The sequence below is a fragment of the Nomascus leucogenys genome, chromosome 4, assembly GCF_006542625.1.
Source record: "Nomascus leucogenys isolate Asia chromosome 4, Asia_NLE_v1, whole genome shotgun sequence".
In the NCBI taxonomy this organism is placed as follows: domain Eukaryota; kingdom Metazoa; phylum Chordata; class Mammalia; order Primates; family Hylobatidae; genus Nomascus; species Nomascus leucogenys.
In genome coordinates, this window is record NC_044384.1 from 15,846,737 (window position 1) to 15,873,449 (window position 26,713).

The 26,713-nt window shown below is 37.3% G+C and overlaps 1 protein-coding gene across 1 annotated transcript; it reads right to left on the reverse strand.

Moving 5' to 3' along the window:
* Window positions 1–1,948: 1,948 nt before the first annotated feature.
* On the reverse strand, window positions 1,949–26,461 carry SERPINB10 (serpin family B member 10). The gene is made up of 8 exons (XM_030810291.1): window positions 26,385–26,461; window positions 18,766–18,942; window positions 16,924–16,989; window positions 16,346–16,483; window positions 14,535–14,652; window positions 7,821–7,963; window positions 4,812–4,967; window positions 1,949–3,214 (listed from the first exon to the last, which is right to left on the reverse strand). The coding sequence occupies exons 2-8, from the start codon at window positions 18,931–18,933 to the stop codon at window positions 2,810–2,812; spliced, it is 1,194 nt and encodes a 397-aa protein (XP_030666151.1). The 5' UTR covers window positions 18,934–18,942; window positions 26,385–26,461; the 3' UTR covers window positions 1,949–2,809.
* Between the last annotated feature and the right edge of the window lie 252 nt (window positions 26,462–26,713).

Sequence of the window (26,713 nt, forward strand, 5' to 3'; positions counted from 1 at the left end):
CTGCCTAGAGATAGAGGGAAGCTGGAACAAGGATGGTATTGTAAGGACAGATGGCATTTACCATGTCTTTTGCCCTCTGAATAGTGACAATCAGAAATAGCAGGTAAAATACTAGGAAATTAGGGAAACGTCTTTGATTCAATGAAAAACCTAAACTAAAAAATGTATGGAAGAGCTGTTTAAGAAGGAGGATAGACAGGACCTGGGGATCGTTGAGTAGGAGGGTGAGGAAGGAGAAAGTTGGCGTGATCTCCAGACTTACTGACTTGGACAAGCCAGTGAATGGCAGTGACAATAAGCAAGATTGAGGAAAGAGGAAACTGAATGAATTTGGAGGAGCAAATGAATTTCATTTTTGACAGGCTAAGGTTATATGGAAAGTTCAGGGGAAGTTTGGGAGGCAAAGGTGGGAAGGTCACTTGAGCTCAGGAGTTCGAGACCAGCCTGGGCAACATAATGAGACCCTTTCTCTACAAAAAAGAAAAACTTAGGGGTCCTCAGCAAATCGATATAGCTGAAGTCACGGGAATAGAGTGGTTTTCCAGAGGGTGTGTGAAGAGTACTGGAGCTCTAAGAACGCCAAAATATAAGCGGTCAATAGAGGAAATAAAGAGCTGGAAAAAGACACTTGGAGAGGCAAGACAGGCACAGAAAGAACTAGATGAGAGTTATTGAAAACAACAAATAAAAGGAGGAGGACTTTTGAGGAGGAAGTTGAGCAGTTTGGGGAGATGAGAAGGCTCATATGGGGTCACGGAGTGCGTGGCCATAGTTAAGTGGCAGTAAAAGTGCCTAGAATCGAGCGGGTGTAGAATCTTACTAGTTGGGGGTTAGCCGGGCATCTAGGAGGAACTGAAAGCTGCAGATGTGTGGACAGATGATGGTGCAGCTACGGATGACCAGGAAGCTGAGCCAGATGCTGAAATCCGGAGATGTCGGGAAAAGAGCAGAGGCTCCCGTGTGAACTAGGAGCTGAGTCAGGCGGAGAAATACAGGGCTTGGAGTCCCTGAAAGCAACAGGTATCTTCAAGCCCTAAAATTGGGGTAGCCCTGGCCTCGAGGTGATCCCTGCCCGAGCCCAGCCCCGGTTCTGGGCCAGGGCGGTGGGGTGCAGGAGCGATGGGTGAGGCTGCCCGTAGTTCCGTGGAGAAATGGGGCCAGTGAGGCGTCCCTAGGGCCACCCCCCAACTCCCGGGGGAGTTCCTTCCTCCGGGCTCTGGGCACCAGCTGATGGCCCCTCCTGAGTCCCGGCCTCCCCACACCGTGTTCTTCCCTTCTGCGCTGGCCTTGCGGGAACTAGCCCTCCGCTGCTAGGACTCCGCCCCACGGGCGGGCGTGGGTTTCACAGGAAGCTCTTTCAAGGATTCTGCGCCACTTGCATTCTGCGGAGCTGGACTGTGTCCGCGGAAGCTCCCCCATCCCCTCAGCGAACCCCGTGCTCCCCCCGAGGGCTCCTGGGAGGACTGCGCTGGCAGCGGGGATGGGGGTCGCAGGACGCCACGGGTAGGAGGTCATGGTGGGAGGAGCCACCTTGATGTCCACTTCGGGGAGAGAAGGGTCAAGGGACACCTCATACACCCTAAGGAGACCATCTATTAGTTCCCGCCGTGGCGCCCCGTTTATTTCCGTCACCTCACCGATCACCAGCTGTAGTTAGAATTAGGTGTTGTTGAGGCTGTAGTTCACTCTCGACGTCCACTAGAATTAGTCTCCAGGAGATGACAGCCGAGGCACACCGCGTTCCCCGCGCTGGACCAGTGTTAGAGGCGACGCTCTCAGGCCTTCTGTGCGGACCCGGAAGGAAGGTCAGGCCCAGGGGCCTGAAAGGAAGAGGCAGTAGCGGAGGAGGATGGGCGCCCAGGATGAGGAACGCGCGCTGCATTGCGCTCGCCGGGGCTAAGGCTACTGGGGGATGTTGGTATTGAATATTTCAGCCATCCATAATGACTATTTTTAATAAAATTTTTATTTGGGAATAATTTTAGATTCGCAGAAGAGGTGCAGAGATAATACAGCTAATTCTCCAGTACAGTTTCCCCAAGTGCTAACATCTTATGTGACCACGGTACATTTGTCAAAACTAGGGCACCAACATTGAGAGACTGCTAGTAGCTAAACTACAAATTTCATCTGGATTTCACTAGTTTTTTAAGCTAATGTCAATATAAGTATTTTTTAAATAGCAGAAAAAGGGGATTTAGTTTTACAATGATAATTTCTGAGCCACCAAAATGATTTTTTTGAGACAGGGTCTTGCTCTGTTGCCCAGGTTGGAGTGCAGTGGGGTGATCTTGGCTCACTGCAGTCTCAACCTCCTGGGCTCAAGCAATCCTCCTACCTCAGCCTCCTGAGTAGCTGGGACAACAGGTGTGCACCACCATGCCAGGCTAAATTTTTGATCAAAATGATGTTCTTGAGAAACTTCTTATTTATCAATATATCACCTTTATAAAGATTTTTTCATTTAATGATGTATATGAAATATATAATAATAACAAGTATCATGGATATTGCAAGTGATCAAGAATTGTAAGGCATTCAGTTGAATAGCATAGTACTTCTGAAATGTAAATGGAAGTCACATTAGACAAAATGTTAACGTGGTAAAAATAAAAAAATCGTCATTCTCTCCAGCTGTACAGATATGACAGGATCATAAAAATGCATTATTTCAGGATCTATTTACTTATATTCAAATGTGAAAAAGGTTTAGACTACAAACTCATTTTTGTGACAATTGTGCTTTTCCATCTCATGGTACATTTTTCACACGGTAAGATGGTCTTGTTTGTTGAGAGATACGCGGGATTTAGGGGGAGCATAATCTTCCATAAAAAAGAATGGTGTTGGTTTTATTGTGCCTGATGAAGAAGAGGAATGGGTGATTTGCATTGAATTCAATGGATGGGACTTTAATTCGTGTATCTATCTCACTCCCACTGCCAGCTGCGGCTTCAGTACCTTGTTCATTTATTTCCACAAAAGCCTTATGGAAAACATTGGATAAAAATAGGTTTCTTGCTGAAGACATTCCTGAGAAATCAGCTTTGCTCTGGCTGAAGGCATCACTCATCCCCATGCTGCTCAGGGTTGACTTGAGATCATAACGCTCTTCCAGCTTGAACTTGGGAAGGTGTAGCTGCACTTCATACAACTCCATCATGTCTGCACTGGTCCACTCATTCAGCTTCTCATAGGTGATGGCCTTTTCCAGCTGCCCATGTGGAACCAAGAAAGAAAGAATCAGTAATTCCAAAGTGGAATGAAAAACAGTAGTAGAGAGAGCACCCTAGGAATTACATAGACGAATTATGATCACTCCCGTTACTCAGGGTGACAACACATGCACATCTGGAAATCCTTTGGTTGTATAATGTTGACCTTCAAAATCTTTGTTCTGCAGATTAATTGCTATCCGGATATAGGAGAATTAGAGTTTAATTCAAAATGGAAGTACTTCTGCTATAGTATGCAAGACATCAACCAAACACTCAAATACATCAATATAAATATACATTTAGATGTTATCTGTACAAAAGCATATACTCTAGTTCAAGTTGTAAGCCAAGGCACAAAAAAACCTGTTTATCAACATGGGAGACAGCTCTTTGAAAACAAAATTTGGAATAAAATAACATGTCTATACTCTAATCAAAACAACGTGAGATTAATAATTATAAACTAAGTCAAAAAAGAAAGAAAAGAGAAGAAAATCTTCCAAATCTCAAAAGTAATTATTTTACAGTGAGTTTAAGGATGATTTCCCTCTTCTTTATATTTTAAATTTTTAAAATAATAAATATATATGTGTACATACTACATATGTATATATGTGTATGTTTGATTTTTTAAATGACATATTTGTTTTAATGCACATGCATCTTCTAGACTGAAGTTTTGGCTGTCAATGGCATACCTGTAAACCATTTACATTAATAAGATGACAATATCTCAGCTCAGGAAATTGCACTTCTAGGTTTTTATCTTACAAGGGCTTGACTCTAATGGTTTTTTGTCCACACTGGTTTTATTTTTACTATCCTCTCCAGTTTCATAAATTTTATGACATAATTTGGAAATATTTTCTACATACTAGTAGGATCGTGGAAACTTATAAGTATTAAGAGTCTGACACATGTGAAAAATTAGACACTGTGCAAAGAAAGACAGGCCATCCGTTGCATGAGACTCATGTTCAGCTTAGGCATGCAAATTGCTCAGAAGCATGGTTTGACCAAAGTTGTGTCCAGATTAATAGAAATTTGGCTGGTAAACAGCTTAAATAATTCTTGAAGACAGTATTGATAGAGACTTTTTCTCCTGAAGGTTGCTTACTTGATAAAAACGTTCAAAAAATAAGTTTTGGAAGACAGCTTGATGCCTGCATATATGTGTGTGTATACTAATGCAAATGATTAAAATATTAATTTTAAATTACATAGGTCCTACCAGAGGGAAACCTGGACTGATGGTTATGATCAATCCACACAGTTCTGTGACTGACAATGTATATTTGTATCTGTTGTACATGTGGCTATGTGTGTGATGACCCCAGGCTGGAGCTGTCTATACATTGCCTAACCTTTCTGAGGAACAGTAATATTAACTTTATAGAGTGTTGTAAAGTTTAAATAATATTGTGAAGGTGAAGTGCCTAGGACTCAAGGTACATTGGTGACCTTTCTCTACAGGAATTAAATAATAGGGAGACCATTCTTCCTGAGGACAATTGGGAGAAACCTTGGCCAACCAGCTCTTTTCTTAGTAAACACTGAAAACACCCTCACATCAGACACACTGTTGTTATTTACCTGTTCCAGCCCATTAATGTCTTCTGGCAGTAGTATAAGCAGGCTGAGGTCACGGCTTTTGTAGTAGAGTTGAAGGCCCACTGCTTTTGGCTTTTCTATGTGAAAAATGTGAAGCTTTTTCTTCATAAACATCATTTGCACTGGCTTGCTTGTAGTCTAAAAAAAAAAAGGTAACAAGGTCATTGAAGAAGTATTCCACCAACTCCTTAATTCTCTACCATCATTGGCTCCCAGTTGGTGAAACTGCTGATTCAGCTAAATGCTGAATAAAGTTATCCAGACCTTCCTTTATGGAAGTATCTATTCCACTGAAAAGTATCGCCAATAGCAGATATGTGAGTTTCTGTTTCTAACACAACTGTGGTAATCCCTATAAATCATAGCAACATGTATTAAATCAAACTCTTAATATATGATCTTGTGTAAATTGTGGAAATGCCAATAATCCAGAAACTAAGGCATATTTTACATGAAAATATTTGAGAAAGTATTTTAGTATTATAAAAACTGACATTCACTAAGAGAATGCAAAGACAAGCAATAGATGAGCAGAAAATATTTGGAAAATATATGAGACAATAATAAAAACTCAACAAATAATAAAAAACTCAACAATAATAAAACAAACAAGCCAGTTTTTTTAAATGGGCAAAAGATCTAAGAAACACCTCACAAAGAAGACATACAGCACATGAAAAATGCTCAATCATATGTCACTAGGAGATTGCAAATTACACACGGCTACTAGAATGGCTAAAATATGAAACACTGACAACACCAAATGCTGGTAAAGATATGGAGCAACAGGCACTGTCATTTACTGCTAGTAGGAACCCACAGTGACACAGCCACTTTGGAAAACAGTTGGGCAGTTTCTTACTAAGTTAACCTAGTCTTACCATACGACACAGCAATTGTGCTCCTAGGTATTTACTCAAATGTGTTAAAAACAGTGTCCACAGAAAAACTTGCACACAGTGTAGTATTTATAGCAAATTTATTTATTATTGCCAAAAAATTGGAAGGAACTAAGATGTGCTTCAAAAGGTGAATGGATAACAAACTGTGGTACAATTGTACCATGAAATATTATTCAGCAATAAAACAAAAAGATCTATGAAGCCCTGAAAAGACATGGAGGAACCTTAAATTCATAGTGAATGGAGCCAGCCTGAAAAGGCTATATGCTGTATGATTACAACTATATGACATTCCAGAAAAGCCAAAACTGTACAAACAAAAAAAGATCAGTGGCTGTCAGGAATTTAGGGGGAATGGATGAACAGGTGAAGCACAGGGCACTTTTAGGGCAGGGAAACTATTCGGAATGCTATTGTAATGGTGGCTATGTGATATTGAGCATTTTCGAAACCCACAGAACAGTACGACATCAACAGTGGACCCAAATGTAAACTATAGATTTTAGTTAATAATGATGTATCAATATTAGATCATCAATTATAACAAATATGTCACACTAATGTAAGATGTTAATAATAAGGGAAACTGTGTGTGTGTTGAAGGGAGGACATATGAGAGCCCTATACTTTGTGCACAATTTTTTCTGTAAACCTAAAAATGCTCTAAAAATCAAGCTTATTTTAAAATAAGACCAATTGCCAAATGAAAGCAGAACAAACACCCCTGCAACTTAGATGTTGTAGACATATGTTACTTTTCCATTCCATATCGACTGTCAATCACAAAGCCCCACCGTATGCTAAGGTGGTGGCCATATGACAAGGGCTGTTTACTGCGAGTACTCCAGCATACTGTGCTTGTTTCCAGAGAAAGCCCATGAATGGCCCCAACCAGAGCCCTCCTAGAACTAATGGCAAACACTTTCTCTGTCTACTAGAGTTGTGAAGCTTGAAGACTGAATATGAGACAACAGTATTCCCCGATCATTATTAGAGAATGAGAGCAGCAACTAGAGAGAAAAAGAGAAAGAGACAGCATGAGAATGAACTGGGATCATGTGTTGAGACTCTAAATACCCCAATCACTCACTCTTGGACTTCCCAGTTTTTTTTGTCACCTCAGCTAATTCCAGTACAATTCCCATTTTGCCAGAGCTAGTTTGGAATACTTTTCTATCACTTGCAACTGAAAATTTCCAGTGAATATATAAACCCAGGTAACTATCCAGCTCAATTCTCATTAACCTACTGGATTACATGTTCAGTTCTTTCCCCATCCTCACCCCACTGATTGAAAAATGCCTATTGCACACATTCATTACAGCCATAGTTCCACAGCAGCACTGTTTGCGGCCTATCCCTAGACTTAACAACTGTAACAAAACTTGGTCAACTAGTTCCTTTCCTATGAATTTGGAATGGGATTTTCCAACTGGTCTCTAGAATGGAGAAGGTCCTGTGAGTAGCTATGTTCTGTCATTGTGAACTGGGAAGCAGAGAAAGTTAGACCTCAACCTGAGAGAAGAATGATGGTAGAAACAGAGTTGAAAAAACAGAGGAAAAAATCCTGACAACATTTAAGTCCTTGTTTCCAATCAGGTCCCAAGGCCCAGCCACACTCCAGCCCATTCACGAGAGTCAGATCTATAACCTCACTTTAGTCTCCCTTTTTATTGCTTTTACTTATGTAAGGGTAAGAATTTGGTAGAAGTTAGGACTGGTTTAGCAGGGCAGGTACAGAACTTGCAGTGAGGACTCTTAGGTTCTTGTTCTGGACTGCTTCTAACTCAGGCATGCCTCCAGTCACTTGGCTACATTATATTTCTCACCTAGGAAATAAGTATGAAAACTACTCTACCCAGCTCACATGGGTAGCAAGGACTGAGAGATTGTATATTCAGAGAAAAACAAGGACGGGGAAATTTCAATGAATTCCCCATGGAACTGAAGGCTTTTAGCCCAGCCATCACTTCCCTAGTAAGAGCCATAGTTCACTAGAACATACAATCTAAAAGAAGAGTGAATTTATAAGAGAATCACTTGTACAATGCCATGTGAAAATCCAAACTGATCTTTAAAAGTTTCCTACCTCGTTTATTCTAAAAGGCTTTTCTGTGGTGTTTTGCACTAAGAATTGATGTTCCCAGATTCCTTTAAAGTATAGGGCGTTCACCAGAATCATCCTGGTTGTGGAATCCACAGAGTCATCAGGCAGGAGATTCTGGATTTTACCTGTAAGAACAAAAGGCAGGTTGCAAATGACTTGTAGAAATATGTATATTTTAATTAAAGACAACCAGGCTTCTATTTTTTCTGGAACTATAAAGGTTTTCTTTAAAAGTCCTGGTTTTTGATTTTCCGGAAATGGACAAGTACTATTCCTGTCCAGAATAGCTACTCTGAATAAAGAGAGAAACACTGAAGAAATAATATGCTGGATGGTCAGTAAGCATTATTCCACATAAAGTACAAATTTGCATTTTAATTATTAAAAAACTTCCCTCTAATATGAGTTGATTCGTACCCCTATTTTGAGGGGACTGAAATACTTCCTTCTTTTTCACTTCTCTTTGTAGCCACAAACCGTAAGCTGCTCTGATTAACATCTGAAAGGCTGTGCCAATGTTTTCCGGTTGCCCAAAATATTGCTGTGTGCAATTGCTTCTATCAGACTGTTATAGTTACAACTTAAACTGATATTTGGCTATCAACCCCAAATACATTCTCTCCAAACTCTCTACTAAAGCACCTTTAACGATTTATAAAAATATGTCAAATATATAGCTCTCAAATCAAGTATTATAGGTTTGCTCTAGAGGCACATGTTTGATAACTGAGGTAGATAGAACTGGATTAAGGAGAACCTCCTGACCAACCCAGCTTCACTCTGCAACAGACACTACTCAGAATAAAGGGCTGTCTTTTAAACTGCCAAAATACAGACATGGGAAAGCTGTTAAAATTATAAGAGACAGTTTGTGGTACTTAATTTAAAAAAGAATTTTCCAGGAAAATATTAATAGAATCTCAAGATACAGTAGAAAATCTGAAAAAAAAATTAAACGTGATTGAAATTTCACAACTGTCAAATGATTACCTCCTGTGGAAACAGCATCAACCCCAGACATGTAGACAGGTAAATTCTTTGCAACCTTCAAGTAAATGATAAATCTCTACACTATTAACACAGTTTCAAAGCATAAAATAGAAAATTCTCTGATTACTTTTATCAAGCTAGCATATACCTAGTATAAAAACGACAAGAAAGCACAAAATTCCCGTCTGTAAACCCATTTCTCTTGTGAACATAAACAAATAAACCCTAAATTACATTTTAGTAAATAAATCTAATTAATATACATTAGGAATGCAAGAAACACATATTAGGAAATCTATTAATGTAACGTGTTGCTGATATGGTCTGAATATTTGTGTCCCTCCAAAATTCGTATGTTCAATGTGATAGAATTAACAGGTGGGGCCTTTGGGAAAGGATTAGATCAGGAGGGCTCTGCCCTCATGAATATGATTAGTGTCCTTATAAAGGGATTGAGGGAGCCTGTTTGCCACCTCCACTATGCGATGACAATGAGAAAGTGTCACCTTGGAATTATAGAGCAAGCCCTAGCCACACGCTGAATCTCCTGGCACCTTGATTTCGGACTTCCCAGCATCCAGAACTGTGAGTAATAAGTTTCTATTATTTACAAATTACCCAGTCTGTTTTGTTATAGCAGCTGTAATGGACTGAGACATTGCTTTGATGACTGATAGGAGAAAAAAATCATAACATCATCTGCAAAAATACTTTTGATCTTCAACATTCATTTCTAATTTTAAAATGATGACTTTGTAAATTAAAATGAAGAATACTTCTATAATATTAAAAATAATATTTTTCTTCAACAAACCCATAATAATGCTAAACCAGAAACATTAGTGGTATTTATGGTCTGCTATGACTACCATTATTCAGCATTTTTCTCAAAATACTAAGTAAAGCAAAAAAAATTAGGTGAGATATTATATAAAAGGAAGAGACAAAATTATTATTTGCAAATAATAAGGAAAGCAAGGAGAATCAACTAAAAAACAATGAAAACTAATAAGAAGTTCTTCTAGGTGTTGTTACACTATTACACTAAAAAATTATTTTCTTATAACAATAAACAATTAGAAAGTGATATAGCTACATCCTAGTGATACACCACATTTATAATAATTATGATAATAAAATATGGATAAATGATGACATCTTATATACACTAATGATCCAAACCAGGAAGTTAACATTAATAGAATATTATTGACAGGTCATATTTAAATTTCATCAGTTGTTCTAATAAAGTCCTTTTTTCTGGGTTAGAAATCAATACAAGACCTTGCATTGCATTTAGTTGTAATTTCTTCTTATTCACCTTTAATCTGGAACAGTTTCTCACTCATTCATTGTCTTTCATGACCTTGACACCTTTAAGAAAGACTTCCCATTTGTTTTGTAGAATTCCCCTGAATTCCCAGTTCAGGTGTGTCTGATGTTTAATCAAGATAATACTCAAGTTATGCATTTTTGTGAGAGTATCACCGTGGTGGGTCGAATTGTGTCCCCCAAAAAGACGTGTCCCAGTTCTAACCCATAGTACCTGTGAATGTGACCTTATTTGGAAATACAGTCTCTGCAGATGAAATAAAGTTAAGATGATGTCATATTGGATTAAGGTGAGACCCAATCCAATGACTAGTCTCTCTGGAAGGAGGGTGGAATTTGGACATAGGCACACAGAAAGGAGAATGCCATGTGAAGATGCAGAGACAAAAGAGAGATACAGACAAGAAGAGGAAGCCATGTACCAATGCAGGCAAAGATTGGAGTGATGCATCAACAAGCAAATGAATGCCAAGGATTGTCAACAACCACCAGAAGCTATGAGAAGCTCATGCAAGTTTCTTCTCTAGAGCCTTCAGAGACAGCACAACCTTGCTGACAGCCTGATTTTGACACCTAGCCTCCAAAACTGTGAGAGAATACATTTTTGTTGTTTTTAACCACTCTGTTTACCTTAATGTGTTATGACAGCCCTAGGAAACTAATACAATCACCGAAGTCATGCTGTGTTCTTCTCAATGAATCATATAAGGAAGTGCATGGTGCCCATATGTCCTGTTACTGGTGCTATTAATTTGAACACTGATTTTTCCAATGTAAAAGGACTGGGTGTTTTTTTTATTTTTTGGTATCATGTGGGAAGATACTTTGAGAGCAGGTAATATTCTGTTTCTCATCAGGCTTTTGTCCACTAATTTTAGTATCCATTTATGATTTGTATCTAAAACAATTACTACTGTGGTTACTATTGCAGATAGTGGTTTTATATTTCCATCATTCTTCTGTATTCATTAACTAGAATTCTACTATGAGAAAGAGCCTTCCCTTCTTCATTTATTTGGATCTTCAATTATTTGTTTATATCAGTATAGACTCATGGGTATTTTCTTTATTCTATAGGTTATAATCCGTTACTATCATTATTTATTTTGTTGCACAAATTGCTCCAGATTTTGTCATTGGAAGCCTCCCCTGTTGGCTCCTGTATCCTTCTGACATATTCCCAAGTATTTTGAGCATTTCCTTACATTCTGTTACCACAAAATGTCCTTATCTTTTACTTCCCTTGTCCCAGCCCTGTTACCATCATTTTGTCCAGGAGCTCTGCTTTCTTTTTTTGAAAGAAGGAGTTTAGAAATCAAGATCTGGGTGTCAGATATGCTGATTACTATTGGGATGTCATTGCTTCCAGATCCTCTCAGCAAATGGGGCTAGGAAATGTATGCATTATACACACATCTGTATCTATTTCTACATTTATCTATTGAATTATCTTTCTGCATATATATTGAAGAGTAGGAGGTCATATTGATACTTTCACTTCCAATCTAATAACACAGGGTTCATTGTCGCCTTTGTCTTTGCCTTATTTGAAATTTCTTTTCTGGCTCTCATGATTTCCAATATATTTCCTTATTTGCTTAATCCTAGAACAAATATGAAGTAGTTTCAGGATTGCAAACCCATTCTTCTATTAAAAACAAATTTAAAAACTAGGGTACAATATTTGTGTACTTTTTTTCAGCCTTAAAATACATAGTCGAAGTACACTTACTTTTTTTAACCTTTAAATTTATAGTAAAAAATGCTGTTTTACAAGGTTACTTAATGTTTTAGACCATATGTTTGTTTAAAAGAATGTATCTGAAACAGTGCTACAAGTCAAGATGCCATTAAAGGACTGGAAAATTTGAAGAATCCCAAAAGAGAAAATACAGATGGATTAGACTGATAGAGGAAACCACAGCATACACACACAAAAGGCATCACAGATGACTTCTTGGGAGGTTGGGGTGTTGCTCAGGGCGTTAGAAACTCAAAGGCCACACATTCATGGAGCTTGTTGGGGGCAGGGAGCATCAGTGAGATTAATGAAATAATTCCATTTATTGCAGTGACTCCTAACTTTGACTGCAAATTAGAATCTCCAAAGGACTTAAAAATACTGATGCTTGAACCTCATTCCACACAGGCCTGTTATGTGTGATTTAAAGCTGAAGGCAGTTATCACACATGGAGTCCTTGAGTCTAGCAGGGGACGTAGATGTAGTTAGTTTTGGTAACAGTGTGGTAAGTGTCAAAGTAAAGGTTTGCACAAATGTCATGGGAGCAAGGAGGAGGATGTTTAGCCTGAATGAAGCCCCGAGAAGTTATCTGGGGGCAAAGGAGGGGTTGGGGGTGGCAGGGCAGGGAATGGTATTTCAGATAGAAGAAATGGCATGAATACAGGATCATTAAGTAGCACAGGGAGTTCAGGACACTCTATGACATGTAGAATCCCTGAAATATAAATTTTAATACAGGGAGTGACAAGAGTTTAAGTGGAGAGACAAGCCAGGCTCCGCAATCACATTGGGCCTTGTATGTCTGGTTAGGGGCTTTGTGTTGATCGCATAGGTCATGGGGCAGCATGAATCGGTTTTGAGTAGAGGAGTGACATGGCCTATCTGGTCTAATTTGTATTTTAGGCAGGTAATTTGGGTGGTAAATGGAGGTTAGATTTGAAGGGAACAAGATTGGAGGCAAATTATTGCATTTGTGCAGATAAAAGATAGCGAAGAAAGAAAGGCTGCGGAGGAAAGGATTTGAAAGGAAAAGTGAACTCTGAGAAACATTTAAAAGGAAGCAAAGGAAAGGGGAGAATTTAGAGTGTGTCTCAGATTACTGTTCTGGGCAAGTGTGTGATTGGTGTACCCATTCACCAAGATGGAGAATACATGAGGAAGACAAGGTCTGGGAAAACCATTCTGAATGTGATTTCAAGTAAGCTGAATTTGAAATGCATGGGACCCTTGGCAAATATGTCTAGCAGGTATTTGTTATGAGCCCTGAAGTTCAGAGGAGAAGACAGCAAAACATTCCATGTGCTTAGACACAAAGCAAAGGTATCATCATTAATATTCATTAATGACAAATGATGAATTAATCTTCATTAAATCATGAATGATGAATTAATCTTCATTAATGATGATGCCTTTGTTTTCCTCATAAGATATAATAGAATATCAATTGAAATGTTGATTTAAAAGGCAGCATGATGTGTAAAAATCAGTTCAGACTTTGGAACTAAGCTGACTTACATTTGAAATCCTATTGCTGAAGCTTTAAACTGTGTAATCATAGATAATTTCTCTAAAATCTGAGCTTCCTTATTTCTAAAATAAGGATAATAATAAAAGACTGTTAAATTGCCTGGGAGAATCCTTCTACTTCCTTTTAGAAATAAAACCCTGAAATTTAGGTGAAAAGTGGCAACCCAGCTGAAAACTCCATTTTGCAGGTCTTTCTTCCAGCAAGTATAGTGACTGGAAATTGACTGGAATGTGGTTGGTCACTCTTGCCTGGAATTAGGGGCTTTTTGATCCTAAAACTAGGAAAGTCACAGGCAAACCAGAATGCACTGGTCACCCTAGCAGAAAGTGTGCTATGGACTAAGTTTAGACCAGTGGGAGATGAGTGGAATTAACATGTGAAACTTCCAGGGCATCCCCTTAAAGACAAATTAGCTTTTGCTGAAATTTCTTTTCCCCACTTCTTGCTGCTAGTACAACTGGCTATTGTAAGAACCATCTTGCACCTAGAGATGGAAGCCATGTATTGAGGATGGCAGTGCTGAACACCAGCCTGGATCTCTGGATCTGCCTTGGGAGGCAGAATGCTCTCTCTAACCTAGGATGCCTAACTACCTTTGAACTATTATTTGAGAGAAAGACAAACTTGTGTCTTATTAAGCCACTGTATTTTGGGTCTCTTCTTTAGAGTAGTTTAATCCATACTCTAACTGATACTTGAACTTACTTTGAAAAGTATTTAAGATTCTATAGCACATTTAATGCCACATTTCTGTTATTAGTAGATATTTTTCCATAAAAACCATGCATGCAGCAGTATTTTCAATTTCCTTTTTGCATTTTTCTGCTTTTTACCCTTGGACTCTTCTTTGGAATTAGTGGGAGATGATAATTTTCTTGTCTCTTTGGTAAAGTGATGGCCTGACTTACTTGTTTTAGATAAGACTTATTAGGAAGGCAATGAATGTAAAAATTATGTACATGAATAGAAATAAATGTTCTGAATATTTGCAATGTGTCCACACTTCTATTTAAAGAGTATACATATTTACGCATGACACAAACTAAAATAAATGCAAGGATGTTTGGGAAAAGCACGCTGCCAAGCCCCTTGGCGAAAGCTTACCCTTGGTCTGTCTTTCAACCCAAGAGTTGATGTCCTTTCTGATTTGATCAGAAGCTTCCACAAAGTTAACAGACTGAGGCTCTGCACCAAAATATGTTTTCATGTCTTCTAAATATTTCTGAAAGACATAGATAAAAATCCCCTTTTGTAGAGTTTGTTCAAAATTGAGAAATCAAATCTATTTATATTATCAAAAGCACTAGGTAGGCGGGCAATTGCATACTCCCACACCATCACTCCATCCTCTCTTTCCTGACTCCAAGTTTTGGTTAAAAACTAAACACCTCCCTCTTCAAACTTAGCAGGGCACTGGCTAGCTATGCAGAGCTCCAGCTGTGGAAGGAAGTACTGATGCCCACATTTTTGGGGCTTCCACATCATCTTCCTTTCTATTTTTATCCATGCCTTGAAATGAGGCTAGAATGGAAAGGGACTACAAATAACAAGAGTAACCCCAGTGGCCAAGAGGTATTGGGCATTGTACTTGACTTTTTATGGTAGGGATGAAACCAAAGTGAGGCTTGTGATACTGGTAGCTTCCTTCTGTGGATTCTAAACATCAAGAATCTTGTGGAGGACCCTTGAAGAAAATGATATTCTGCCATGAAAATGGATTTCTAAGCAGAGTCGAATGTTATATTAGGCATTCTGAGGCAAAAAAAAAAAAAAAAAAATTGAGGCCTCCACCTCCTCCTGGTCCTCTGATGTTCACCCAGTGGCAGTCATCACATGTAGGCTATGACTGAGTTTGCTGTTGTGGGGGCACCTGCCTTGGGAACATAATTTATTCTTCAAGACCATGTAGTATTCCTTCAATTTGCTTACTTTATGGAGGGCTTGTAGGAGTAAAAAGTGATGAGTTACTTCTGTTGCCAGGAAGTGGCTTGAAGATTATGAAGTCAAAATTCTGTGGAATTTAAAATCTAGTAAAAAGAAAACTTAAATATTTATGACGCACCACTGCCTGTCTTAATTCAGGGCTTGTGGACATATAAAAATATGTTTGTCTCTATCTCTGTGTCCCTCTTGTTTCCAAGTGCCCATTGAGTCAATCACGTCTCCTATTTCTGAATCAAACGAGAGTCTGTGAGCCTACAAGAAAGGAAACTGTCTTTAAGATTCCATTTGGATGATTTTATATCTTTAGTAATAGCAAAGCTCAATTTCTGAACTCCCCAGAATTCACTAGATTTGAACAGGGATAGCATTGCTTGAAATCACAAGGTAGCTTTATTTTATCTTACTGCTATTCTTCTACCTTATCTAATTTCCTTGCTCTTTGCCCACTGGACACCTGGGTCCTCCTGCCCAAGGAAATGATGGACAAAGAAGTAAATTATTGACCTGCGCTTTCATGTGACCCTCTTAACAGAGGACAGACTCATCATGGTCTGCATTGGTGGGGTTTCAACCATTAGCAAAGAGGAGAAGTTGATATTATTTCACGTTTCATGTTCCCAAAGTCTGTAAAGTCTTGATGTAAAAACTGCTCACTTCTCTCATCCCAAGGTCAGTTTTGCTCTGAAGTAGACAGTCTCTAGCCAAGTCTCCATATGTATTTGTAGGCCATTCTCAGGGATTACCTCTTTATTCTAGACAGAAATATCTGATTGCTAGATCTGGTTTGAGACCCGTTATTGGTTTCCTTTACCATTAGACACTCATTGGTTGGTCTAATTGATTGTTTATAGGGAAGTACTGATCACATGAAGATTGTCCCTGAGATCCCTAAAGAAACATACAGAGTTTACTGTTTGGTCTCACATTGCTGTTTCTTTTCCGTTAGCTTAAAATAAGACATTTGCACTTACATTGTGAAATGGATATGTTTTCTCACCATACATCGCATTGGCTGTTTTAAGTAGGTAGTCATTGTTGGGCTTGAGGATTTCTGAGATAAGTGTTTGGAAATCAGAGTGTATTTCTTCCGAGTTGCTCAAGTTGAATTCCTTTAAAAGAGAAGGAATCTGTCAAATAAAAATGTTGAACAAGAGTTACGTACATGTTAGCAAACTAAAGCTAAATAAAATTATTTGGGGAATTACAAACAAAAGTTGAAAATGATCCTAAAGTGGATAAAAATGTTTTCTTTAGTGTTAGTGCAAAAGAATGAAATGTTACTGAGGCCATAATTTTCTTCACATTTAGTTTGCAAAAATAGGCAAGAAAAAGTCTGAAACTAGAGAAATTTTTAGAGAGATTAAAAGGGCGTGGGGACAAGAGATCTTTCAAAAAGTATAGATAATTTGTATTCCGAAAAAGTGTTTCTGTAACTTTAATATGTGTTTCTAAGAAAAATTACCTGCTAAAAATTGCTTATCACTGAAATACATGTGCTAAAAGTACTTTTTCCTTAATTATCAAATATATATTAAAGGATAAGATATACCATTTTCCTTTTTTTTTCACTTTCAGGGTCAGATTTGACTCCCTGGTCTCTGTTAAATTGAAGCACCTGTAATTTCAATAAAAAGACAAATGAATAGACTGCAGAGAAGTAATCATATAAATTACACATCATCTGTAAATACAAGTCAGTCATTCCTATAATTGCAGAACATATAATTAGTTAAACAAAGGGGCTCTGACTTGGCTTAAATAATGTGTGTAATAACATAAGTCAAGAACTGCTTTTAAATAAATTTTCTAAAGTCAAATTTAAGTTGCTAGTCTCTTTATTTTCCTATGTTTTATAACTAGAATGATGTTGGGAAAACCTTGAGGTAAAATTCTCTTATTTTCCATATTTCCTTTTTACTCATGGTTGTTTTAAGAAGAATGCTAGGTGTCCAACTGAGACCATCATTTAGACAGTTTAGGTAAAAGCCATAATTATGTGGAAAATTAAGGAATTTTAATTGCTTTTTTTTTCTAGTTAAATGCTTGGTTCCTATTGTCTACCACCACTTGACATATTTAGGCACAATGTTAGTGTTCACCCCAGCATTTCACTGGAAAGTTAACAGGCAGGATGTAGATACTCTTCTTTCCTTGGAATTGTACAACAATAGAACAGAAGGCAATACTTTTATCTCCCAAGTCCTGGACCCAGCTGACAATAAGAAATACAGTCTACTACATCAAGGGTTGCATTGACTCATGGTAATAGAACAAGGGCCACCTGCAATACATAAAGGGGTGCACAGCTAATTCATGAGGCTCATTTGCAACTGAAAGTGTTAACATCTGAAACAAGGGCAAGCAACACCCAGCAATATATTTGTATGAAATAGATTCACATTGGAATCCACTAAGATTGTCTATCACATTAATGATTAAGACTTTTGAGCTAATGAACCTGTCACTAACAAGTTGTGAACAAGGATTTTGTTGTTGCCGTTGTTGTTTTTAAACCACCTGATATCTTGTGAACTACAAGAGTAAGGATGATATCCCAAATCCAGACTAATATAGCATGTGTTCTGCCCACTTCCCTCAGAATTACCAACTGTGTTCATATCCATACTTTGCAAGGAAGTCACCTTATTGGGTGAAAATTCTGTCATTTGGCCATTTGATTTTGCAAGATTTAGGGCCGAGTTTACTCTTTCTGTTTTTTTTTAATTTAAAATCACATTTATATATACATATTGTTGCATATATATATATATGTATTCATATATATTTTTACATACACATATGGCTATTTTGCTATGACTACATATATATTTACATACACACAATGTTTTGAGGATGCTTATTGCAAAAATAGTTCTGTATATAATAGTATTATATTGTTATTGTAATGATCTTAATGGGCTCCTTATATTCATTCAGATAACCAGGGACTAAACAAAGAGAGAATCAAACAAAGCATGAGAAACAGAATTCTTTTATTTTTCTTTTTTGTGTCTTCAAGAAAATCCTTATGTGATTATAAAGATGCTGAATAATTCTATTATTTAAAGTTTGACCAATTACTTTTTGAAATAATATCATCAAAATAAAATTGGTTTTGGTGTTGAATAAAAATTGATAACCTCATCCTTTCTCCATTTTATTTTGCTAAAGGACACAGATTCTCAAATGGTTTTCCTAGCAACAGTTTGTAAATTGATTCTCTTTACCAGGATTTGTTTTATGGTATAGAATGTTTTAATGTATGTCTTGTTTTAGAGAATGTTATTGTGAAATGTAAATTATTGAGTTGTCAAGAGAAAAACTGAAGTTAAAAGGCAATGAAAGCACTTAGTTTACAAGAAACAGAAGATGGTTGACCTTTTCCACTCACCTGGGCCATTTGGGCTGCAGTGGTACCTTTGGCGCCCAAATACACCATGGTCAAGGAAGTTGAGATGCTCCAGGAGGAAAAGAAAATATTTTTACCCTGAGCAGATTCAGCTAGCTTTTTGCTCAACTCCAGGGCAAACTGGTTGATTGATGTTGCTAGAGCATCCATTGAGGAAACCTAAGAAAAATAAAGCAAAAGTTAGAGAGCATATTAATATTTATTTCCACTTCAACTTTGAAAAAATATGTATTCATAGTTGCGTATGCAACTATGTATATTATCCATATACATCATCATAAGAGCTGAATAGACTTTAGCAAAATTCTAGCCCAATAATAGTATTTTATATATTAAAACACTGAAGTTTAGAGAATTTAAGGGAATTGCCTCAAATTTTAATGCTAATGTGCATTAGAGAATAAACGGATTCTGGTCAGTTAAAAGCTGAGTCCCATAACATAGTTTTTGCCACTCTCTTGACATTTTTCACACCACCAATTTTGTTTCCATGTGTTTGTATCTAGTTTTTCCAACTCCAGCATAAGCTTCTTGAGAGCAAAATATTCTTCTTATGCTGCTTCGTGCACCCTACAGCACCTAGCTAAGGATTTTGCACAAAATGGATGCTTATAAATGTTTATTACTCATTTACAATATTCATGGTTTGGGCTGTAAGTACCATTTTTAATTTATGTAAAAGTGGAATCATGCACAACTAATTGGAAAATGCTTGTAGAGAAGTTGAGAAGTTAAGACTGTTTGTCTTTATTCTCACTCATTTGAGACCCTCTGAAACTGGTCTTCTGGAACAAGAGTATTCAGGTTTCCTTATCTTTTTTGATATTATACTCAACATCTAAATGTCATCTCTAATGTAAGCAATCAAACAGGTGGCCAGCCTACCATACCTGCATGTACCTGGCCTGAAAATGACAGGTGCCCCAATCCACAGCAATGTGCACCACCACCACTCCCTCACAAACACTCACAGCCTGGACCACTGAGGCAATTGCAGACATTATTGATGATGATTACAAATGAGGAAACTGCATGGATATTATGCTACCAAGTCCACCCTAAACCAAAGCCAACATACCATACCCAACCGATACCATAATATTTTAATTTAAAAGCCTTTTAAAACTAGGTTTCTATGGTTCATTCCATCTATTTTGATTTTATGGCAAAATAATTTCTCAAATAAGTTAAACAATTTAACCAAGTGCTTAGGGAATCTGTTACTGCTAGACCAGCCTTACAAGAAATCCTTAAGGAAGTTTTAAACATGGAAACAAAAGAATGATACCTGTTACTTAAGTACGTAGCACACACACTTTATAAAGCAACCACACAATAGAAACCACAAAGCAACCAGCTAATAACTTCGCAATAGGATCAACACCTCACATATCAACATTAACCTTGAATGTAAATGGGCTAAACACCGTATTTAAAAAGCACAGAGTGGCAAGTTGGATTAAAAAACAAGACCCATTAATCTGCTGTCTTTAAGAGACCCATCTCGTGTGTAATAACACCCATAGGCTTAAACTAAATGGTTGGAGGAAGAGCTATCACACAAATTGAAAACAAAATAGTGCAGTGGGTGCTATTCTTATATCAGATACAACAGGCTTTAAGCCAACAAAAGTAAAAAGTGACAAAGAAGGGTATTATATAATGGCAAAAGGTTCAATTCAACAAGAAGACTTAACTATACTAAATGTATACACACCCAACATTGGAGCACCCAGATTCATAAGACAAGTACTCTTCAACCTACAGAAAGACTTAGACAGACACATAACAGTAGTGGGGAACTTTAACACCCCATTGACAGCATTAGACAGATCATTGAGGCAGAAAACTAACAAAGAAAAACTTGACCAATTGGACTTATTAATAAACATCTACAGAATACTCCAACCATCAACCACAAAATATACATTCTTCTCATCTGCACACAGAATATATTCCAAGATTGATCACATGCTCAGCCATAAAGCAAGTCTCAACAAATTTTTAAAAACTGAAATTGTACCAACTATACTCTCAGACCACAGTGCAATAAAAATAGAAATCAATGCCAAGAAGATTTCCCAAAACCACAGAATTACTTGGAAATTAAACAACATGCTACTGAATGACTTTTCGGTAAACAATGAAATTACAGCAGAAATCAACATCTTTGAAATAGACACAGAGACATAACATACCAAAGTCTCTAAGATGCAGCAAAAAGCAGTGTTAGGAGGAAAGTTTATAGCACTAAATGCCTACCTTAAAAAGTTAGAAATATTTCATATTAACTATCAAACATCAGACCTAGATGAACTAGAGAAACAAAAACTAATGCTAAAACTTCCAAAAGAAAAAAAACATAAGTAAAATCAGCAAAACTGAACGAAATCGAGACCCAAAAATCCATACAAAGAATCAACAAAACCAAAAGTCGGTTTTTGAAAGTATAAACATGATTGATAGACTGCAGGCTAGATTAACAAAGAAAAAAAGAGGAGATATAAATAAGCAGAATCAGAAATAACAAAAGTGACATTACAACTGATCCCAGAGAAATACAAATGATCCTCAGAGACTACTATGACTACCTCTATGCACACAAACTAGAAAATCTAGAGAAAATGAATAAATTCCTGAAAACACACAACCTCTCAAGATTAAATTAGGAAAATATTGAGACCGTGAACAGATCAATATCAAGTTTCAAAATTGAATGAATGATAAAATCCTACCAACCAAAAAATGCCCTGGAACAAGTAGATTCACAGCTGAATTCTACCAGATGTACAAAGACAAGCTGGCATCAATGCTGATGAAATAATTTCAAAAAATTAAAGAGGAGGGACTCCTCTCTAACTCATTCTACAAAGCCAGCATCATCCTGATACCAAAACCTGGCAAAAACACTATAGAAGAAGAAACCTATAGGCAAATACCTCTGATGAGCATAGATGCAAAAATGCTCAAAAAAATCCTAGCAAACTGAATCCAGCAGCGTATCAAAAAGTTAATTTACCACCATCAAGTAGGCTTTGTTCCTGGAGTACTATATTGGTTCAACATACACAAGTCAATAAATGTGATTCACCACACAATTAAAAACAAAAAACATCTGATCATCTCAATAGAGGTGGAGAAAGCTTTCAATAAAATCCAATATCCATTCATGATAAAAACCCTCAACAGACTAGGTGTTGAAGGAATATACCTCAAAACAATAAGAGCTATCTGTAACAAACCCACAGCCAATATCATACTGAATAGGCAAAAGCTGGAAGCATTCCCCTTGAGAACTGGAACAAGACAAGAATGCCTACTCTTTACCACTCCTACTCAACATAGTACTAGAAGTCCTGGCCAGAGCAATGAGACAAGAGAAAGACATAAAGGGCACCCAAATAGGAAAAAAAGAAGTCAAACTATCTCTCTTCATTGACAATATAATTCTATACTTACAGAACCCTAAAGACTCCACCAAAAGCCTCCTGGAACCGAAAAATGGCTTCAGTAAAGTTTCAGAACACAAAATCGATGTACAAAAATCAGTAGCATTTCTATATACCAATAACATTCAAACAGGGAGCCAACTCAAGACTACAATTCCATTTACGATAGCCAAAAAATAAAAATAAAATAAAATACCCAGGAATACACCTAATGAAGAAATTGAAAGATCTCTACAAAGTGAGCTAAAAAAAAAAACACTGCTAAAAATCATAAATAATACAAACAAATGGAAAAACATTCTATGCACATGGACAGGAAAAATCAATATTGTTAAAATGGCCATACTGCCGAAGGCAAACCTTGGATGGAATGCTATTCCTATTAAACTGCCAACGTCATTTTTCACAGAATTGGAAAAAACTATTCTAAATTTCATATGCAACCAGAAAAGAGCCCCAATATCCAAAGCAACCCTAAGCAAAAAGAACAAACCTGGAAGCATCACGTTACCCAACTTCAAACTACACTATAAGCCTGCAGTAACCAAAACAGCCTGGTGCTGGCACAAAAACAGGCACATAGGCCAATGGAACAGAACAGAGAACCCATAAATAAAGCTACACACCTACAGACATCTTATCTTTACCAAAGTAAACAAAAACAAGCAATTGGGAAAGGACTCTATTCAATAAATGATGCTGGGATAGCTGGTTAACCATATCCAGAAAAATGAAAGTAGACTCTACCTTTCAACATGTACAAAAATTAACTAAAGATGGACTAAAGACTTGAATGTAAGATCTCAGACTATCAGAATCTTAGAAAAAAAAAATCTAGGAAACACCATTCTGGATATCAGTGTTGGGGGAAGTATTCATGACTAAGTCTTAAAAAGCAATTGCAACAAAAAACAAAGTGGGACCTAATTAAACTGAAGAGCTTCTGCACAGCAAAAGAAGCTATCAGCAGAGTAAACAGACAACTACAGAATGGAAGAAAATATTTGCAAACTATTTCACTGAAAAAGATTTAATATCCATTATGTATAAGGAACTTAATTCAACAAGCAAAAAACAACCCCATTAAAAAATGCCAAAGGACATGAACAGACACTTCTCAAAAGAAGACATACAAGTGGGCAACAAACATGAAAAAATGCTCAACATCATTAATCATTAGAGAAATGCAAGTCGAAACCATAATGAATACTACCTTGTATATGTCAGAATGGCTATTATTAAGAAGTCAAAAAACAAGAGAGGCTGATGACGCTGTGGAGACAAGGGTACACTGTTGATGGAAATGTAAATTAGATCAGCTACTATGGAAAGCAGATTGGAGATTTCCCAAGGAACTTAGAACTACCCTTCAACCCAGCAATCCCATTACTGGGTATACATTCAAAAGAATATAAATCATTCTACCAAAGAGACACACACACACGTGTTCATCACAGCACTATTCACAATAGCAAAGACATGAAATCAACATAGGTGCCCATCAGTGTTGGATTGGATAAGGGATACGTGGTACATACACACCATGGAATACTATGCAACCAAAAGAAGGAATTAAATCATGTCGCTTGCTGCAACATGGATGCACTAGAGGCTGTTATCCTAAGCAAATTATGACAGGAACAAAATACCACATGTTCTCCCTTTAAGTGGGAGGTAAACACTGGGTACTCACAGACTTAAAGATGGCAAAAATAGACACTGGGGACTACTAGAATGGGGAGGCAGAGAAGGGAGAAAAGATTGAAAAACTAACTATTGGGTACTATGCTCACTACCTAGGTGATGGACTCAATAAAACCTCAACCTCAGCATCACACATTATACCCTTCTAACAAACCTGCATATGTACCCTCTGAGTCAAAAATAAAAACTGAAATTATTTAAAAAATAAAATAATTCAAATTCTTAGGCCTAGGAAATCTCATTAATGCCAAGGTTGTGTAGAGTTAGGTCTTGCATGAATGTCACCTGGCCTTCTGAGAAACCTAGAATGAGAGCTTTGGAAAACATTAGCAATTCTCTGTACTCAAATAACTTAATCATGAGAGAGGCATGTGCAGACAAAGTTTTGGTTTCATCATAACTTGGAGTTAATAGCGATACTGTGGGAATCCGCCGTAGCCATAAACTTACACTTAACCAAACAGCTTCCCCGCCTCTAAATCATGCCCTAGGTGTGGCTCCTGCCTACTCCAAAAGCTTATGATAATCCCAAGCTGACATTATTTGATGAAATAGAAAACAAAAAAGACTGTAGATCTGTAGTAATTCTACACCCTCATAAAATATTGAATATTTGCCTGTGACTTTCTTCCTCAACAGATCAAATGCCATCTTCAAAATAACTCTGTACTTCCTTTAAGGCTCTTACTCATTCAAATAACATTTTGTTACCTGCATACAGTATATATCAAGCTTTGTATTTTTAAAACTCATGAATTAAATTTACATGGAAAATGTTTGGTTTTTGGGCAAACCACACTCTTCATGAAGCGGGGAGAAAGTACCATTTCAGAGGTTGGGGTTTTTCTACCTTAGTTTATGGTTATTCTAGTGTTTATTTACTTGTAACATGTTCCTGAAAACAATAATTCTCTATTATAATAACCCTAATTTCTCATGTAAACTTAATATTTAGTTGTATTCGTCTTCATTAATTCCCTTAATATCATTATTTGTATATCAGATGTTACCCAGAACATACAAGAGAAACTATTCTTTGTTTTCTTTTTTTTAAAGAAATCTAATGAAGTACTAAGCCATCCATCAGTGATATTTAGCCCAACAATGAAAAATACTTACTGAAGGGTGTAGAATTGTGAGATGAAATTTTACAGGAAATAATTATTCCATACAAATGTTGGACAATTATATTTTCAGAGAAGACTGCAAATGTGTAGGTCAGAAGTCTGTCAGGTCATTTTCAAAATTAATTGCTCTTTTGCAGTTTTTAAGAGCTATACACTGATCATCTGTGAGCTTAACCTGTAGACAGGCTCAGAGGAGACGCCAAAGAGAATGAAGAAAGCAAGAAAAGGATAGTGTCATTCATCAAAAAGTCTCATCATAGACATTTCATCATCGCATGCCCCTAGCATATCAGTGTTGGAAAGACCCTTAGAATCTCCCTAATCCAACTCCCTCATTTTGTCTGCTAAGAAACTGAAGCTGAGAGAGGTTGATTGAGCAAGGGATGCACAGCAGAGTCAAAACTGCAACTTCATTATCTTGACTGTGAATACAGTTGTTCTTGCCATTGTATCTCATTGTGTTTAAGATTTTAGTGGCTAAAGAGAGAGATTACGTGATGGAGAACCATCAGGAGGAGAAAGAAGATCTGGAGAGTGGGGAGAAGGATTCTTGTCCCGTTTTCCATGAGACATTCCCAAGGGCCTCTTGGCTTTCTGATGACACTGATAATATTACCTCCTCACGGAGTTGTGCATATCAGAGAATGACAGCTTCCCCCAATCCCCAGCACCTCTCTATTCAACTAAAGCCTGTTTTAGAAACAGGTAATAGTTTGGGGTGGTTTATGAAGAGCACCTAGTACAATACATTGATTATTCCACAGAAGAGAAGAAAGCTAATGGCCCATGAAATGGTGGCCAGAAGAGGAGAGTGGGGTTTTGGGTTTGAGGGGGGAACAGTTAAAGAGTCAAACCATGAGTTCCATATATTAATGACTAGGATCCAAATTCAGGGTGCCAAGCTCACATTTCCTGAACAGTTGAAGGGTTTTGGCTCAACTGCCCTGAGAGAATATTTTATTTATCTCTGCCTATGTTGACAGATACAGAAATGTGACTGGAGGAAAATCCACTCATGATTTCACAATTCCCAGTAAAACAAGGAGCAAATTCCACTCCACAATTCCTAGAAAAACAATTCCTCTAACTTTTTTGGGGAATGAATGTTCTTTCCCCCGTATCCCTTTTTCTAGTACAAACTTCAAACCAGCTCAGGTTACTCTCTGACTTATACAGAAAAATTCTTAAGGGATTGGGCCTTATCTATTATTTCTGGACTTTTTTGGGGGAAGGGGTCTTCATTATTTGTTACCTAGCTAGGCACTTCAACCAGGAAGAAAAACATAAATTAAATCATTAACCAAAGAAATATTTACAATACCTTGTTTTCTTCCACTGGAGCAGAAGTGGCAATTTGCTCCTGTAGTAAGAGATTGTGGCTGAAGAGTTGAGAAACTTTCAACTGAAGAAATTAAAAAAAAAAAAAAAAATCTTAGCACCTCCTTGTTCTTAGCTCCACCCTTTGATTCAGTTTCACAAGCATGTATACTCTTTCTTTCAGGCTTATTTTTGTCAGAAGTCTCAATAAAAAGACAGAAAGAGACAGTTAAGGGTTTGCCTGAGTTATTTAATTACTCACATTTTCCATCTCTGTACACATGCAGAGACCTGGATTCTGACAAATTATAACTCATCCTTTTTTTTTGCTTA